This window comes from Nycticebus coucang, chromosome 24 (genome assembly GCF_027406575.1).
Source record: "Nycticebus coucang isolate mNycCou1 chromosome 24, mNycCou1.pri, whole genome shotgun sequence".
Taxonomy (NCBI): domain Eukaryota; kingdom Metazoa; phylum Chordata; class Mammalia; order Primates; family Lorisidae; genus Nycticebus; species Nycticebus coucang.
This window is the reverse complement of record NC_069803.1, coordinates 27,865,241-27,882,630: the sequence shown is the minus strand read 5'-3', so window position 1 is coordinate 27,882,630 and position 17,390 is coordinate 27,865,241. Positions and strand designations below refer to the sequence as shown.

General features: G+C 38.5%; 1 protein-coding gene across 9 annotated transcripts in view; it reads right to left on the bottom strand.

Annotated features, from left to right (window-relative positions):
• The window catches only part of HMBOX1 (homeobox containing 1), a 152,766-nt gene that overhangs the window by 92,357 nt on the left and 43,019 nt on the right, over positions 1 to 17,390 (bottom strand). For all 9 annotated transcript variants that reach the window (XM_053578433.1, XM_053578436.1, XM_053578434.1 and 6 more), the window contains exon 2: positions 6,605 to 6,683. In XM_053578433.1, coding sequence (XP_053434408.1) covers positions 6,605 to 6,627 — 23 coding nt within the window. In that variant the 5' untranslated portion in view covers positions 6,628 to 6,683. The remainder of the gene's footprint in view (positions 1 to 6,604; positions 6,684 to 17,390) is intronic.

The window sequence follows — 17,390 nt, the reverse complement described above, 5'->3', positions numbered from 1 at the left end:
AATAAAAACAAACTTAAAAATAAAAACAAACACATACATTCTGTGACCCATACCTGTACCTATAGACCATAATACCTGTCCTACACCTGTATATATTAATTATGGTCTGCTTTCTTCCAATACTCATTTATGACAAGCTATCTATCATAAAAGAAAGACCTGTTTACATGATTATATTCTTTATTGATTTCCTAATTTCCTCCATAATATTTTATGAAATTTTAATGAAAAATTTAAAATGAAAAATTTTAAGCATACAGAAAAGTTCTAATAAATTTACCTTAAAAATCCAGATTCTGCTATTGACCCCTGCATTTACAAATGTTACATTACAATTAAGTTCGCAAACTCATCCTAGAAAAAGTACAACATACCTACTTCATTGCTGAGTATCACTATGGTCTCCTTCAAAGTATTCCCCTTAGGAAGCTGTGCACCAACACCAGCCCCTAATCCACGCGTTAAAGCAATTCTGGAACTCTTTTTCTGGAAGGGCTATCAGAGCTGTCACTGTATGAGGTCTGACATTTAAGTCCATGAACTCCCTCAGAAAAAGTGCTTTGAAGAGTGGACTAGGTGCTGGTGTCAGTGCACAGCTCCCCAAGGGGAGCCCTTCAAAGGTGAACACAGTGTTATCAGCAATGAAGCGTGTAACACTTTTCCTGTGAGTTTATGAACTTAATTGTCTGGCCTCGCATCCAACTTATCCCTTTTATCCATCTGTTTTTTGATGGATCTCAAAATCAGTAACAGATACCTGTACACTTCTCCATAAATGCTTCAGTAAGCACATTATGAACTAGAGCTCAGCATTTGTTCAGGTAATTTTTTTTTTTTTTTTGTAGAGACAGAGTCTCACTTTACCACCTTCAGTAGAGTGCCATGATATCACAGGACTCACAGCAACCTCTAGCTCTTGGGCTTCAGTGATTCTCCTGCTTCAGCCTCCCGAGCAGCAGGGACTATAGGCGCCCACCACAACGCCCGGCTATTTTTTGGTTGCAGTTTGGCCGGGGCTGGGTTTGAACCCGCCAAACTCGGTATATGGGGCCAGCGCCCTACTCACTGAGCCACAGGCGCCACCGTGTTCAGGTAATTTTTTTACATGATAACATTTACATGAAAGAAAACATACAAATCTTATATTTACCATTCTAAGAGTTTTAAAAAATACAGACATCTGTGAAACTCAAATCTGTATAAAAATACAGAGTATTACCATTACCCCAGTTCCCTCAGGCATCTTCCCAGTCAATCCCTATCTTCTTCCCGAGAGGGAGCCACTGTTCAGATTCTTTTCCCCCCACCACAGATTAGTTTTTGTCCTTTCCAGAACTTCCTATGTACTCTCTATTTACTGATTTGTGTAAAATTTCTTTCACTGAGCATGAAGTTTGTGAGAATCATCTCCAGTGCTGTGTCTATCAGCAGTGTGTCCATTCACTGCCGGGTAGCATTTCACTGCAGGACTAGACAGGTGCCTTTATCCGTTTCACAATGGACACTCGGGCTGCTTCCAATCATTACCTATGAGGTAGTCTAAATCTTTTGTTGAGGCTGGGTGCACTGGCTCACACCAGTAATCCTAGGAATCTGGGAGGCTGAGGCAGGTGGATTGCTTGAGCTCAGGAGTTTGAGACCAGCCTGAGCAAGAGTCATCTCTACCAAAAATAGAAAAAACTAACTACTTGGGAGGCTGAGGCAGGAGGATCCCTTAAACCCAAGAGTTTAAGGTTGCTGTGAGGTGTGATGATGCCACAGCCCTACCCAGGGAGACAGAATAAGACTCTTCTCTCACAAAAAACAAAAAGTTTTGTTATCATAACTTCATAACTGTCCTCTAATTTTCTTGTTAGCTTCTTCCCTATGATGTATCATCACCTGGGTGAGAAAGAAAACCTTTATTTTATCTTTATTTTTTTGAGACAGAGTCTCATTCTGTCACCCTGGGTACAGTGCCGTGGCATCACCTTAGCTTACGGCAACCTCAAACTCTTGGGTTCAAGAGATTCTCCTGCCTCAGCCTTCCGAGTATCCGGGATTACAGGTGCTGGCTACAATGCCCAACTAGTTTTAATATTTTTACTAGAGACAGGGTCTCACTCTTGCTCAGGCTCGTCTCAAACTCCTGAGCTCAAGCAATCTACCTGCCTCCCAAAGTGCTAGGATTATAGGTGTGAGCCACTGCACCCAGCCTAGAAAGAAAACTTTTAACCAAAATGACTCATCTCCTTTACCACTTAATTTACTGGCTTGGAAAATTCAGGTTTCTATACCTTATTCTTTTCCCTTAAAATGAAGTACACCTGCCCAATACCATCTTCAGTTTTCATGCTATCAAAATATTTTATTAATATAAACCTATCTTTCTTTAGATGTGACTTTAAGTGTTTTTTTTTTTTTTTAGACAGAGTCTCACTATGTCGCCCTGGATAGACTGCCGTGGTATCACAGATCACAGCAGCCTCAAACTCATTCGCTTAAGTGATTCTCTTGCTTCAGCCTCCCAAGTAGCTGGGACTACAGGAGCCCACCACAACGCATGGCTATTTTTTGGTTGTTTTTGTTGTCATTGTTGTTTAGCAGGCCTAAGGCAAGTTCAAACCCACCAGCCCCAGTGCATGTGGCTGGCACCGTAACCACTGAGCTATAGGTGCCGTTTTTGCCATATATGGGCAAAAACCAATCATGACATTTTCCTATCCTATTCATGATGTTTTCCTATCCTATTCATGTCAGAGCAGGTAGTTAACTAAATATAATTCTTCAAACTTCTCCCTGTATATTAGCATAAAAGGAAAGAAAATGATATGAATGTCACCTATTATTGAAAAGTATCCCCATTAACATTTGAATTAGAACTGTCTGTCAGGGCAGTACTTGTAGCTCAGAGGCTAGGGTGCTGGCCACATACACCAGCTGGAGGGTTGGAACCCGGCCTGGGCCTGCTAACCAATGACAACTGAGGCGATAAGAGACTCTGTCTCAAAAAAAAAAAAACAACCAAAAACTGTCTGTCAGAACTAAAGATTTCACTGTAACAGAAATAATCTATTATTTCATGTCATTTCAGATTCACAGACTATTGGAAACCACTTTTATTTCAAAAATCATAAAAAGAGAAACAATAGGCACCTATCATTTTGTCTGCCTAGAACTTTTTCATTGCTTCCAAGCACACATTCTGGGGCCACTCAGAATAATCCACCTTCTGGCGAATGGGGTGGCCGCACGAAGGTGGCAAGCCTGGTTTTCCTCAAAATTCTCTCTTTAGACTAGGAGGGAGATGAATGGTCACTATAACTGTTCTCAGTCGGAGGAAGATGTTAGTCTGATTAATTCCTCACCACCAGGAAACAGCTAGTCTAGCAAATCAAGTGGACACACCAAGAAAGGCAGAGCAGAGCAATGAAGAAAGCTCCGCAACGCTCACACCTCTCGTTCTACTAATTCCTGAGCCTCCGATACATCCCTGCTCTTTCTGCTGTTCTATTATATGAGAGAATACACTTCCCTTTATGTTTCACCCTGTTCAAATCAGACGTCTGTGCCCTGAACCTAAAGAGGCCCCAACTGCAAAGACATAACCTAAAGCAAAAAAAGATCCACAATTATAGAGTAGGATGTATGATTAAAATAGAGCAGAATGATAAGGTCCTAACAAGCAGGATCAAATCATGCACGTGACACTGAAGATACAATATTTTACTTAGAAAATGCTGAAATTAGAAGCTTTCTTGGATATTGAGAGTAATGTACCAATGTGTGTTTACATAAACAAAAGCATACATTCTGGCACTTCCAAATTTTATTTCTCATAATTTACCTAGTTTAAGCACATAATCTTGAAATTATGGCAGTAAATGACCTACAAAGGTCATCTCAGTCCATGATACCAGCAATTCTTTACAACAGGAAAAGATAACCTGTAAGAATTGAATTAATTTTCTTATGCACAGGATTGTTCACAAGATAAGGCACATCTTTCACTTTAAATTACTAATCTGAATGCAGACTCAGGCCAACAATAATTGAAAATGATGTGAGGAGAATTTCGACACTGCAGTAACACAGACAATGCTTACGGCATAAAAGAACAATTAAATTCAGAAATTATGGCTCAGTTCATAAAATGATGTTCTAAGAAAAGACCATACCATGACACTGTAATAATAACACATTTCACAGTAAATTTTATCTTTACTTGAGTATGTACCTACACCCTTCTAGGATAAGCACAAGGCCCAAAACATGCTTCATAAACTAAAATCCCCTGAACATATAGAGCAAAGAAGGTTAAAGCACTCACAAATTATTAATCTGGAATTTATGTGGGCAAAAGGACATTACTACCTTACTTGTAAAGCATCAACAGTATTTTAATAAGATTTTACTGAATAACGAAAGCTTTATCTTCAGTTCCATTCTGCTTTTTAAAAATCTTTTCATCTAGGATGACTAGGACAAAATAAGTTAGTTTTGTTTTACACATGTGGTATTTACTGCATGATGATTTAATACATTCTAGAATCAATCATAATATTATTCATCAAAGAGTGAATGACCTCTCCAAAGGCCCCCTGAACTTCCCATCCCCTTGAAAATGTTACTTCATACCTTATTGGTCCCTATATGTGAGGTATTATCTCACACAACTCTGTTACACTTCAAAATACACATAAACTCAAGAGTTGGGCAGACACTTTGGGAACTTAGGCTGTGCCAGGACTATTCTGTCTGCTGCTTCTCTCGAGACAGCTCAGGCGACAACAGGACTCAGAGCTTTGAAACTTGGCGGGCAGGCACTGGTACCATCCTCTAGCATTGAGGGACAAGCTAGCTTCTCCCTAGAACTGCTTATATAAGGGTATACTTCAATCTTTAATTGGCCTTTATTTTCCACAGACGCTTCCTTCCATAATCAAGCAGCTAGAGGTCAGTAATTGTGGAATACACTCATTACGTGGTTAATGTACCTCATCGAGTGTATTCCCTGTAAAGTTTGTCCATGTTATCCTTCCCCTCTTTAATTATAGCAAACCCCCAAATTGATTCTTTTTGTGGTGGTGCCTGTTGCTCAATGGGTAGGGTGCCAGCCACATACATCGGGACTGGCGGTTCGAGCCTGGGCTGGGCCAGCTAAAACAGCAATGACGACTTCAACAAAAAAAATAGCCGGGCGTTGTGGTGGGCGCCTATAGTCCCAGGTACTTGGGAGGCTGAGGCAAAGCCCAAGAGTTTGAGGTTGCTGTGAGCTGTGACGCCACGGTACTCTCCCCAGGGTGACAGCTTGAAACTCTGTCTCAAAAAAAAAAAAAAAAAAATTCTTTTTGTACAGCAATAAACCCTGTAATTCATGCAATTAACAGTTTGATCACTTCTTTATTTTCATCATATGCAACAAAATCCAAGTAAAAACATGGGTTTATAGAGGGAGATAGAAATTAGGTATGAAATCAGAGAACTGGGGACCATTCATACAAAACCCATTTGTTTAGTGTTTATTGAATGCCTCCTCTCTGACACACACTGCATGAGGCACAGAGGGCATGACAAGAGCCAAATCAGGCAAAAATCCCTGGCTTCATGAAGCTGGCATTCTCAAGGCTATTGAGAATATCCACTAGTAAATAAACTGTTTAAGAAAGGAAAAAAAAAGAGAAAACTAAGCCCCCAAAAGGGTATGGCTACTTAATGGAAACTCAGGCTACAGTTCACATCTTCTGAGCCTATTTCAGAAACTTTTTACTGTATTATGGAATGAATGGAGGAAGGGACTTCACAAAAAACTTAAATTATAAGAAAAGCCTACCTCGATGTCTTCTTATTGGATTATGGAACTGTCAACCAAAACAAAAGATATTTAAGTAAAACTAAGGCTCCACCAAATTTTAGAAAATACTTACGCAAAAGGCACTCTGCATTAGGCTCTGAAGATGCACTTAATGAGCTAATAGATACTTTATCTTCTCTAATATCTGAAATTCCCGGAATACTTTTATTCAAAGGCCTATTTAATACGAACTGGTGGTTACAGTTCACATCCTAGCACAAAAACACTCTCAACACAGTACCATCATCTCAATTTGTATTTCTTGCCAGACTCCAAATGAAATCTAGCACATTAGCTAAAAGGCTTAACTACATTATCTTCCCCAGTAGGTAAAAGAAATGGCTAAGGTGGTAAGAGTTTGCAAACCAAAAGCAGCATTAAGACGTATACTTCCAATATTCTGCTTGTCACAAGGAATCTAACCCGAGGTCTTTCAAATACTTAGCCATCTGTCTCACTAGCTTCTAGGCTTTAAGTGGTTAAAAACAAGTAGAGCAATTTTATTTTCAATTGAAAATTAATGTCAAAATTAAAAATTAAAAATAGAATTGGTAAAAGTGCAGGTTGATGTATTTAAAAATTCATTCCTCACCACCTGATCATGACACTTGCGTACCTTAATGTCAAATAGGTGTGCCTTTGATTTGTTTTCTAAAAAATTCTTTCAACTCTACAAAAGTCTGCTGTTAAATGTGGATCATGATCACAATGACTGGTTACTTTTATTAAAACAATTACAAAGATAAAAATTGAGAAGGACTAAGTACTTACACCACTGGAAAGGAACTGAGCATACTTTACATGAGGCAGATCAATATCCTTTCAGGGATGATCAGCGTTATTTACCATTCTGTAGAATGAAGATAGAAAATTGAGAAATAATTACGTTAGTCAAGTGTTGAATAAAAAATTTAATTATATAACTTAAGGATATTAAGGGTTAACGTTAGCTAATCATGTTTTTAAAACCTTTTTTTTTTTTTTTTTGTAGAGACAAGAGTCTCACTGTACCGCCCTCGGGTAGAGTGCCGTGGCGTCACACGGCTCACAGCAACCTCTAACTCTTGGGCTTACGCGATTCTCTTGCCTCAGCCTCCCGAGCAGCTGGGACGACAGGCGCCCGCCACAACGCCCGGCTATTTTTTGGTTGCAGTTTGGCCGGGGCTGGGTTTGAACCCGCCACCCTCGGCATATGGGGCCGGCGCCCTACTCACTGAGCCACAGGCGCCACCCGTTTTTAAAATTTTTTATAATTTCGAAATAAAATATTTGTTTGAAGCAAAGTTTTTAAAAGTAAAAAAAATAGCATTGATGGCTTTCCAAATAATCCACCTAGAAAAAGTAATGAAAATCATACCCCTAAGGTTTAATCTGTTATCAGAAACCACCCAAAGAAACAGATTTAAACATGCAGTGGAATATAAATACTACAGTGAGATTCAAAATAACTTTTTGAAATAACCTATGTGCATTTATATAGAATCCTATAAAAAAGAAACACATACTAGCAGGATTAAAAAAATTTAATGGGGGTGATGAAGCACTTCACAAACTATCAAGCGGTAAGGGATGTAAGTGCCAGACTTGAGCTACCTCTGGAAATAAACACTCACTGCGTCTCTACCTGGGACTTACTAGTCTTCTACCTCTAAGGGTGTAACTATTCAGATGCAAATAGGACTTGTTAGTTTCTCTACCTCCCATAGATCTAGAGCTGTTTATTAAGCAAAGAATAGAATTTGCAGTGTTTCTTCAGGTTCTGTGAAACATTCCTTCCAGATTACAGAAGGAAGGAATGTTTTTAATGTTTAAGAACTAAATAAACATGTGTATTAAAATCACATCCATTAGAATGGTTATTATTTAAAAAAAAAACAAAAACAGAAAATAAATGCCTTGTAAGTTTTGTGTTCTGCACCATTCCTAGTAATAGAATGAAATCCCGGGCCTTTCCTTCACTAAGTACCACAATGTAGACGAGACCTGCCCATCTGCCCAGCAGTCACTCACTTAGTCCTGGTTCTGATACCGGCAATGAACAAAGAGAAACAGTGAACACTTCCACGTGACAGCGTAATGCCCATTGTCTCACAGGTTATCCATCTTAATTTCCACACCAATCCTATGCAAGGATTCATACTGTCCCCATTTGACAGATGAAGAAACAGGGGGTCAGGCTGGTGGAATGAGTTCTTCAAGTTTGCAAATCAAGCAAATCTGTGTGATACTATTACACTATACTCCTCTTCTTGCTGTGTGTCCTTAGCCCTGTGGCTGGGGTTCTTTCAACCTCATTGGCTGGGGTTTCTTCATTTATTAAATGAGACATCAAAAAAATTATTTTTGGCCAGGTGTGGTAGCTCCCAGCTGTAATCCCAGCACTTTGAGAAACTGAGGAAGGATCACTTCAGGGCTTGAGGGTAGCAATTCAAAACCATCCTGGGCAACAAAGCAAGACTCCATCTTTATAAAAAATTTAAAACTTAAACAGGTGTGGTGGTGCATGCCTATAGTTCCAACTACTCGGGAGGCTGAGGTAGCGGGATCACTTGAGCTCAAGAGTTTGAGGTTACAGTGATCTATGATGGTGACACTGTATTCTAGCCTGGGCCACCAAACAAAACTTATCTCTTAAAATTTTTTTTCTACATTCAGCAGTGGTTCTCAACCTTTCTAATGCTGTGAGCCTTTAATACAGTTCTTCTGGGTTGCGACCCACAGGTTGAGAACTGCTGACATAAAGCAGGTTAAGCAATGAAGAAGCCTCCCGTCAGTATTGTTACCCTTTGAAGAAAAAAATATAATCAAGAAAATCCATTAGGGGAGGCATCCATAGCATAGCGGTTATGGTGTCGACCACATGCACCAACGGTGGCAGGTTTGAACCTGGCCGGGGTCAGCTAAACATCAATGACAACTGCAACAAAAAAATAGCCAGGACTTGTGGCGGACATCTGTAGTCCTAGCTACTTGGGAGGTTGAGGCAGGTGAACTGCTTGAGATCAGGAGTTGGAGATGGGTCTAAGTAAGAGCAAGACTCTATTTCTACTTAAAATAGAAAAACTAGCTGTACATTGTGGTGGGTGCCTATAATCTCAGCTACTTGGGAGGCTGAGGCAAAAGGATATCTTGAGCACCAAGAGTTTGAGATTGTTGTGAGCTGTGATGCCATAGCACTCTATCCAGGATGACAGAGTGAGACTTTGTCTCAAGGAAAAAAAAAAATCCATTAGGAATAAGAACCTACAGATACTGTGTTACCCATAGGTGGCAAGAAAGCAAAAAACAAAACAAAAGAGAGAGAGAGAGATAGATATGGTCTTGTGGTATGTTGCCCAGCCCAGGCTGGTCTCAAAATCCTGGCCTCAAGTAGTCCTCCCACCTCAGCCTCCCAAGTACCCTGTTTTCCCGAAAATAAGACACTGTCTTATTTTAAGGTGTGCTCCCAAAGATGTGCTAGGTCTTATTTTCAGGGGACGTCTTATTTTCCTGTAAGTAGGTCTTATTTTCAGAGGATGTCTTATTTTCGGGGAAACGGGGTAGATGAGTTTATAGACACAACCCACCACACCCTGCTAAGAAGGCTCTTTTTACCGTAGCTTTTCTCTTTAGTATAAGAAATAGTGACTATATAAAGTATAGGAAAAAGTGAACTTCAAAAGATACATACTGAAAAGTAAGTTGGCCTCCCACCCCGAACTCTGCCCAGACATTATTCACAGTTTCTTATATACCCTTCTTTCTATAAACACATCTTTGTACACGTGAGAGTATCTGACAGATAAAGTCCTAGCAGAAGAATTGTTGTGACAAAGAGTATATACATTTATAATTATGACAGTGTAAGAAGAGAGACAACCTTAACCCCCCGTTAGCTGTACAAGCTACTTAATGATCTAACTGGTTATCAGACAGTTGTGTCCGCCAGTCCTCCCCTGGGCAGTCGTGAAGGCCATCACGACCCTGGGATGAAGATAAAACAACAGATGGAGAATGTACAACGTAGGAATGTGGCAAACACGGTCATGAGTCCTGTAGCTTGAGATAAGAGGGCTTAACAATGTATACCTAAAAATAGGACCGTTTGGGAAGGGTGTAACAACTCTGTAAAGTTCTTTCAAAGTAAAGCAGGCTTTAGGAACAATCTCCCTTTCTTCCTGGGATTCTGAATCTTAGTAATAAAGGAAAACTTTAACCTACATAAGCTTTTGACTCCTGATTTCTGGTGCTCCAGTTACCATGGATTTTGCCAACCTGCCTCCCACAGAGGTACCAATTTATACTCCCACCTTGGGGAAATGCTTCATTGGACATCAATTAAGTAAGTGGTGATTTACATTGTATCAACATATGCTCAACACGTATCTGTTTCATTCAAAAATGGTAAATAGGCAAAGGGCAGAGTGTTTAAATCAAGGAGAAAGAAAATAGAGAAAAAGAAGCTAAAGCTCAGAAAGAAAGCAAAGCATGAGAAAGGCCTGAAGAGCTGGCTGTAGCACAGGCAGCAAGTACACCATTACTGGGCAAGGTGACAGAGCATAAATACTGCAAAGACCACCGGTAAGAGCTGTTGGCCCAGATTTGAATACCAAAAAGGAATTCTCCAAAGTCTGATATAGTCCAGGAAGTAGAAGGGAAGAGGAGAGAGAGGGGAGGGAGGGGGATCTGAGAGGAGGGAGGACGTTTAGGGGGACCTCACCTAAGGTGCATGATGCAATGGTACCTTTCAAAACTATTAAGAAATGAGTATAATTGTGATGGATGTGTTACTTAGTTCAATGTAAGCATTTCACATTGTATATCGAAGCAGTACCCTGAACCCCATAAATGCATCAATGTACAAAGTTATGATTTAATAAAAATAATTTTTAAAAAATCTGATACAGCAATTACAGAGCCCCTTTTACTGCTCTTTTATCTCCTCATATAAGAACCCCATTCTATCCATCTAAAATATCTATTAAAAACAAAACAGAAAAATGTGTCAAATACAGAAGTTTTACTACTCCTTAGATACTATTAGTATTTCAATTTATGGGAGTGGAAGTGAATATACTCTCTGACCAGATAAACATTTTTTATATATATTTAAATGTATAAATAAATAAACACAACACATAGAAATATAAAACTCTTAACAGAATAAAAAGAAAACTGAACATCTCCTCCCCTTAGCTATCAGTTCCATTGCCCAAAGGTAAATAAATACTACTGGCCAGGTGCAGTGGCTCACGCCTGCAATCCTAGCACTCTGGGAGGCCAAGGTGGCTAGATAGTTTGAGCTCATCAGTTGAAGACCAGCCTCAGCAAAAGAGAGACCCCATCTCTACTAAGAATAGAAAAACTGAGGCAAGAGGATCACTTGAGCCCAGGAGTTGGAGGTTGCTGTGAGCTATGATGCCACAGCACTCTACCCGGGGTGACAGCTTGAGACTCTGTCTCAAAAAAAAAAAGGTAAAAACAAACAAACATTAAATATTTATAAAATACTTGCAAAATAAAGTATTTACAAAAATAAAGAATTAAAACATGCAAAACCTGCATACATCAAACATAATTTTTTTTTAATTGGTGGTTTTTATTTTTGTTTTTTATTTAAAAAAAAAATTTTTTTTAAGAGATGGGTCTTTGGCTGTTACTCAGGCCAGAGTGCAGTGACATGATCATAGCTTACCAGCCTCCAACTCTTGGGCTCGAGGAATCCTCCCATCTCAGCCTCCCAAGTAGCTGAGACTACAGGAACATGCCACCTAACTTGGCTAATTTTTTTTGAAAATGTTTTTTTAGAGATGGGGTCTTGCTATTTTGCCCAGGCTGGTCTCTAACTCCTGGCCTTAAGCCATCCCCCCCAGCCTAGCTTTTACTGGTAGTTTTTAAAAAAACTTATACTGTTTTAAAAGTTTGTAAACATATACAAAAAAGCAGACAGAACAGAGTAGTAAAGGTTTATATACTTGTCACTCAGCTTGAATCCTTAACTAATGGCCAATCTTAAATACCCTCCCATGGATATTTTCAAGCAAATTCCAGATACTTCATCTTTTTGACATGTAAAATTCTTAGCAAACTTCAATATCTGGTTTCCAAATCCAGAGTAGATTAGACATAAAAATTTAAGAAGTGGTTGGCAGAGTATAAAAAAGGCTTAACCACAGAAAAACTGGTACCTACTTGAAGAGAAGAAAACAAAATAAAGGAAAACAACTATTTAATTATAGATGCACCTAGCAACAGTGACTCAACAAGAAGTTACAGTCATACTTAGGACCGCTGTGATCCTAAATAGGCAGGAAACTATGTGACACATTCATTTTTAAAAGTAAAAATGGTTAAAAGTAAAGTTCACATTTCGGGACGTTAATCCGAAGGTGTTTCACTCACATCAAATTGCTTTTCCCTTGAACAACACCAGATAAATGAGGTCCTACTACACTTAGCTGTGGCATACGGAGACTTCGGGGCAAGGAATGGTTGGTAACTCAAGGAAAACACAGACAGAGGAATTAAAACTCCTCAGGACTGGAATACTAATCTCTCAAATAATGTCTCTAGTTTACAGGACTGTAATAATAACTCCTACCACTACTTAATGAGTATTTCCCTGGGCCAGACACTCACTGGCTAAGTGCTTTACACAGAACAGCTCATTTAATGTCACAATCCCCTGAGGTAGGTAATTAAGACACTACTTGCCCTAGGCCAATCAGCTAATGGACTTCCCTTTTCTTAGAACTAAAATTCTAGTACTTTGGTAGCCTTCACCTTTCTCCAAAATGAAAGATTAGAATATTACTTTTTATCATTTCTCTGGAGAAAGTGATAGATATTATACAACAAGTCGGGCATCAACAGGATTCATGATTAAAATTAAATATATCACATACCATGGAGATTTTTATTCCAAAAAAATTGTTATATACACTATTTGTCAAAATTTTATAGACCTATAGACACTCATGTAGCCTTTCCTACATCTTCAGCAACAGGGAAGCTTAATGGAGACTTCTGCTAATAAAGATCTTGCTTTTATAGATTCTAAAAAAAATGTTTTCTGTAACTTGAACCCACTCATCTGGCTGGACTGGTAAAGACTAAATTTCCTTTTTCTTCCTTTTTAAAGTAGCCTTATAATAGCAGCATAATCTTTGCAAATAGTCTCCAGGCTAAATATTCCCAGTCCTGATTCCAGTTGGATGTGGTTTTCTTTTTATCTTGACTACCTTCTTTCTTTAGATGTGCTTGTCAATATTTTGCTTTAAAAAGAGGTCCCCCCAATTCAGCTTAAGACTCTTGCTGAGAACCTACCCAGAGTAGAATGCAGGGAAACTATTAGTTACCTTGTCCTGAACTTAAAAGAGTATTAGATACTTTCTTCCACCAAGTCGTGTTTTGTATATTAAATTTCCAGACAACACTTACATCTTTTGTACATTCATTCAAGAAGCATTACAATGCAAGTAAACCAGTTTCTCTTTCTCCCAAGCTTCCTTTTCCTAAACTCAGCTTTTTTTTTAAGCAAAAGAGTTTCACTTTTCCTCTCGAAGCATAAATTCTTAGCATTCTTCTAAGCATAAATTACTACTTGACACACTATATATTCATTTACCTGCACCACTATTGTCTATTATCTGTATCTGCTTCTAAGAGGGTAAAACATGCAGGAGTCGTCCAACCTTTTTTCTTTTCTGCTGTACATTAAAAGAATAAAGAGTTGTCTAGCGGCACATATTAAATACACAAACGCTAAGGAAAGTTGATGGACGAAAGAATAGGCCCATGTATAAATTCAATGATATCCAATACAACAGATAAGCAAAACAGTTCTCAAATAATCTGCATGTAGCCCTCTGGCTAGATTGGACACCCCCGTATGGCCTCTAGAAAGGAGTCTCCAGGCTACTGTCAGATGATCTTAGTGGGTTATCAATGAACACAAATAATGAGAACAGCCACATAACTGCCACTGTCCTCTAGATTTACTATGAGTCTAATATAGGAGTTACAGGTCTTGTTCACCTTAAAATATTTGGTGGTTTTTGCTGTTAATTTCATTATGTTTCTCACTTTTTTCTATTGTAAAACATTGCATAACCTGAAAATAAAAATATACATTTCCCTATTAAATAGTGGGTAACTAGTCAACTCTATTGAACGATGCTATGAAATACCAGGGAATACTTATCCCTACGTCTGAGCTGAGCCCACCATTTTTACCTCTTTAGTCTTTGCCTCTTAACATACTGACTCCAACCATGAAAACTTTCATATCATCAGTCGCTTTAGATGTCACTTGTGGCTTCATTGTTTCTGAACGAGTTGTAACTGTACACTCTGTAGTTTGATTTCAGATTTATTTAGATTGAAAACACACACACACACACACACACGAGTTGTAACTGTACACTCTGTAGTTTGATTTCAGATTCATTTAGATTGAAAACACACACACACACACACACGGAGCCGCTACTGTTCATAATATACTATTTAGCGCTCCTTTCTATGGAAGTCTCAGGATACTACACTTCCATGGGATTGTTTTTACTGTTGAGTTATACATGAACCTATTCCATTCTTACTGAATATAGTATAAATATACTGTAGAACTTTCTTTCCAAATCAGTTTAGGGCATTTGTTCCCAAACTGTGCTGTGCAACACCATCACATGGAAGCTTTCTGCAAACACAGTAGCCCTGGACCTACAGAATCCAAACTGGGGGTAGGAATCCAAGAATATTTTAAAACCACTCCTGAGATAATTCGACTTGGAAACTATGTACTGGTTTAGAGGATAAGAAAAATCATAATGATGCAATGCCAAATCTCTTGGGTAGTAAAATATGCTGTCTGGGCATGAAAACAATTTTGAACATAATGTCAATATAAAAAAAATATCTTACTGTTTCACAAACCAACATCCCAAAACAAAATAAATTTAATTTTCATAATTGAAGGCAAATTTGACAGCATTTAGAGTAACACCTAAGAGTTAAAGTAACACCTAAGAACTCCCCAACTAGCCTCTCTACTTCTGTCGTCACAGTAAGTACCTGCTCCAGCCAGTCAGTTCTCTTAGCCCTTATGAATGGAAGGCCTTCCTCCCCTTTCTCTCTACTACAACTCTTAATTACAAGACAACAAATACCCTTTACAAAACTCTTGCTAATATAGAACTACAAATATATCTGTAATCCTGTATTACAATAATTTTTATGTATATCTGTCTTTCCCTACTAGAATGTGAGCTTAAGGGGATTTTTTTTCTTTATTGTCAGTTTTAGCTCCTACCAATCTGCTGACATGATAAGCAGTGTATAGATCTTTGTTTAGTGAAGAAAGTAAAGAGAATTCCTGTTTCTAACTCTCACTCAAATAAAATAATCTTACAGGTTCCAATCCTAAAAATCAGCACGAAAGGATTCTATACTACTAAATAAAAAAAATAATGTAATTGGAACATTTTCCAAGACAATAAATATTTAGTAACTATCCACTATAAGCAAAATACTAAGGACACAAAGATAAATGAGTTTTGCTCTTAACAGTGGAATAAATGATGTTTGCTCCCAGACAGAAGTCACCCTCCTACCCTGTCAAGAGAGTATAATCTATATACACGGTGCCTTTAGAGTTAAAATTTGTTTAGCTGTTGCTGAGGCAGCTAAAAATACTGGACTGAGAATTCAGAAGTTCCCAATTCCATGTTGTTTAACTGGTAACAATTCTCCCAAGTTTATAACAGGACAACTTAAAAACTGAATGGCAGTGTAGTATCTCGATATCATTATAAATAATTTTAGAGTATGTGTGAATATTGTTTAAAAAAAAGGTACTATCCCCTGGACTAAAACAAACAAAAACCATTACCACTAGCATTCATCTAGAATATGAAGGTTTGATGTTTAAAATACGTTTACTCATACAATCAATTCATGGGGCTTTTTGATAATTATAACATTCGTGCGGCTTTGAAGCTGCAGACTTTTTGCTTTGCAGGCAGAGTATGGTATACTGATAAATAATTAACAGAGCAAAAACTTATGGCCTTGGACTTCTGGAAAATCTAAAGTCTTCCTCCTTATTTCGCACTTCCCTTACACCAGCAGTTTCCCAATGTTCAATGAAGGAAATAACTACAGAATTGGTGGAAGAGATTTCACTAAGCTAGGATAAGGTAAATCATAAAATCTTCTATCAAGGTAGAACAGATGTTAGCAATCCTGTTTGCCGATAACCTCAGTTTACAGATGAAAAACACTGGGATACTTCGGGTTAGTGCTTCCATTAATTTACACAATAAATAAAAGCAAAAATTGTAGACACTAAGAAACTTAAGGGCTATTAAATGTGCATCATTTGAAGGTTTTTGTCAAGAGTTCAGAATTGTTACAGAAGTCTCCTGTAGCTGACCCTAGATAAGAATTTCCTGTAGAGAGAGAAAGCAATTAAGTTTGTTAACATATTTTCAGAAATACCATCTTAAGGAAATTTATCCTGGCACTTTGAGAGGCCAAGGCAGGAGGATGGTTTGAGGCCAGGAGTTCGAGACGAGTCTGGGAATCAATGAGACCCTGTATCTATAAATAACAGAAACATCAGCCCTACCTTATGGTTGTGCACCTGTTCTTATAGCTCCTCAGGAGGCTGAGTCAGGAGGATGCCTTTGAGATAGGGAACTGGCAGGCCCTGCTCTATAACAAGTCACAAGACCTGAACTAGAGTTTCTGATAAAACTGAAGGCTGGGGAGAAGCCAGCTGAAACCAGTTAGAACCAAGATGGCCATGAGAAAACGACCTCAGATAACCCTCACTGCTCATTATATCCTGCTTATGATGTTTTAGCATGCTAAGAGAAACTTCGAGAGGAGTCTGCTAAGGGCAGTAAAAACAGTGCCAAAACAGTTTACAAATGTTGCCATGGCAACTCCTGGAAGTTACCCTATAAGGTTTAAAAAGAGGAAGAACTCTGGGTTCCAGGAACTTCTTACCCCTTTCACGGAAATTTTACGAACAATCCTCCTTCCATTTAACAAAATTAAATAGAAGGTATAAAATAAGACCCCAGAAACTCACAAGTGACTGCTCTCTGTTGCTCTGAGAGATGGGTGCTGCTCTGTCTATGGGAGATCCTTCCCTTTTTTTTTCATTTCTTACTTTGATAAACTTCCTTTTGCCCTACCCTGTGAGCAATCTCTTGAATTCTTTTCTATGCAAAGCCAAGAATCCAGTTGGCCTTTAGGATAGAGTCTTGTTTTGGGGTCTGCTTTTCTGTATCACCTTGAACCTAGAAGGTTGAAGTTGCAGTGAGCTGCGATGATTCCACTGTACTCTAGTTCAGGCAATGGAGTGAGACTTTATCTCAAAAAAAAAGGAAAGGGAAGGGGAAGGAAAGGAAAGGAAAGGGAAAGAAGGAAAGAAAAGTAAAAAAGAAAACCTGGGATAAACTGGCATTTCTTTCATACCTCAATCCTGTAAGACCTTGTACTCATCTATTTATGCATCAAGCAAACATTTACTGAGCACCTGTTACATGCTAGCCACCAAAGAATACAGAAA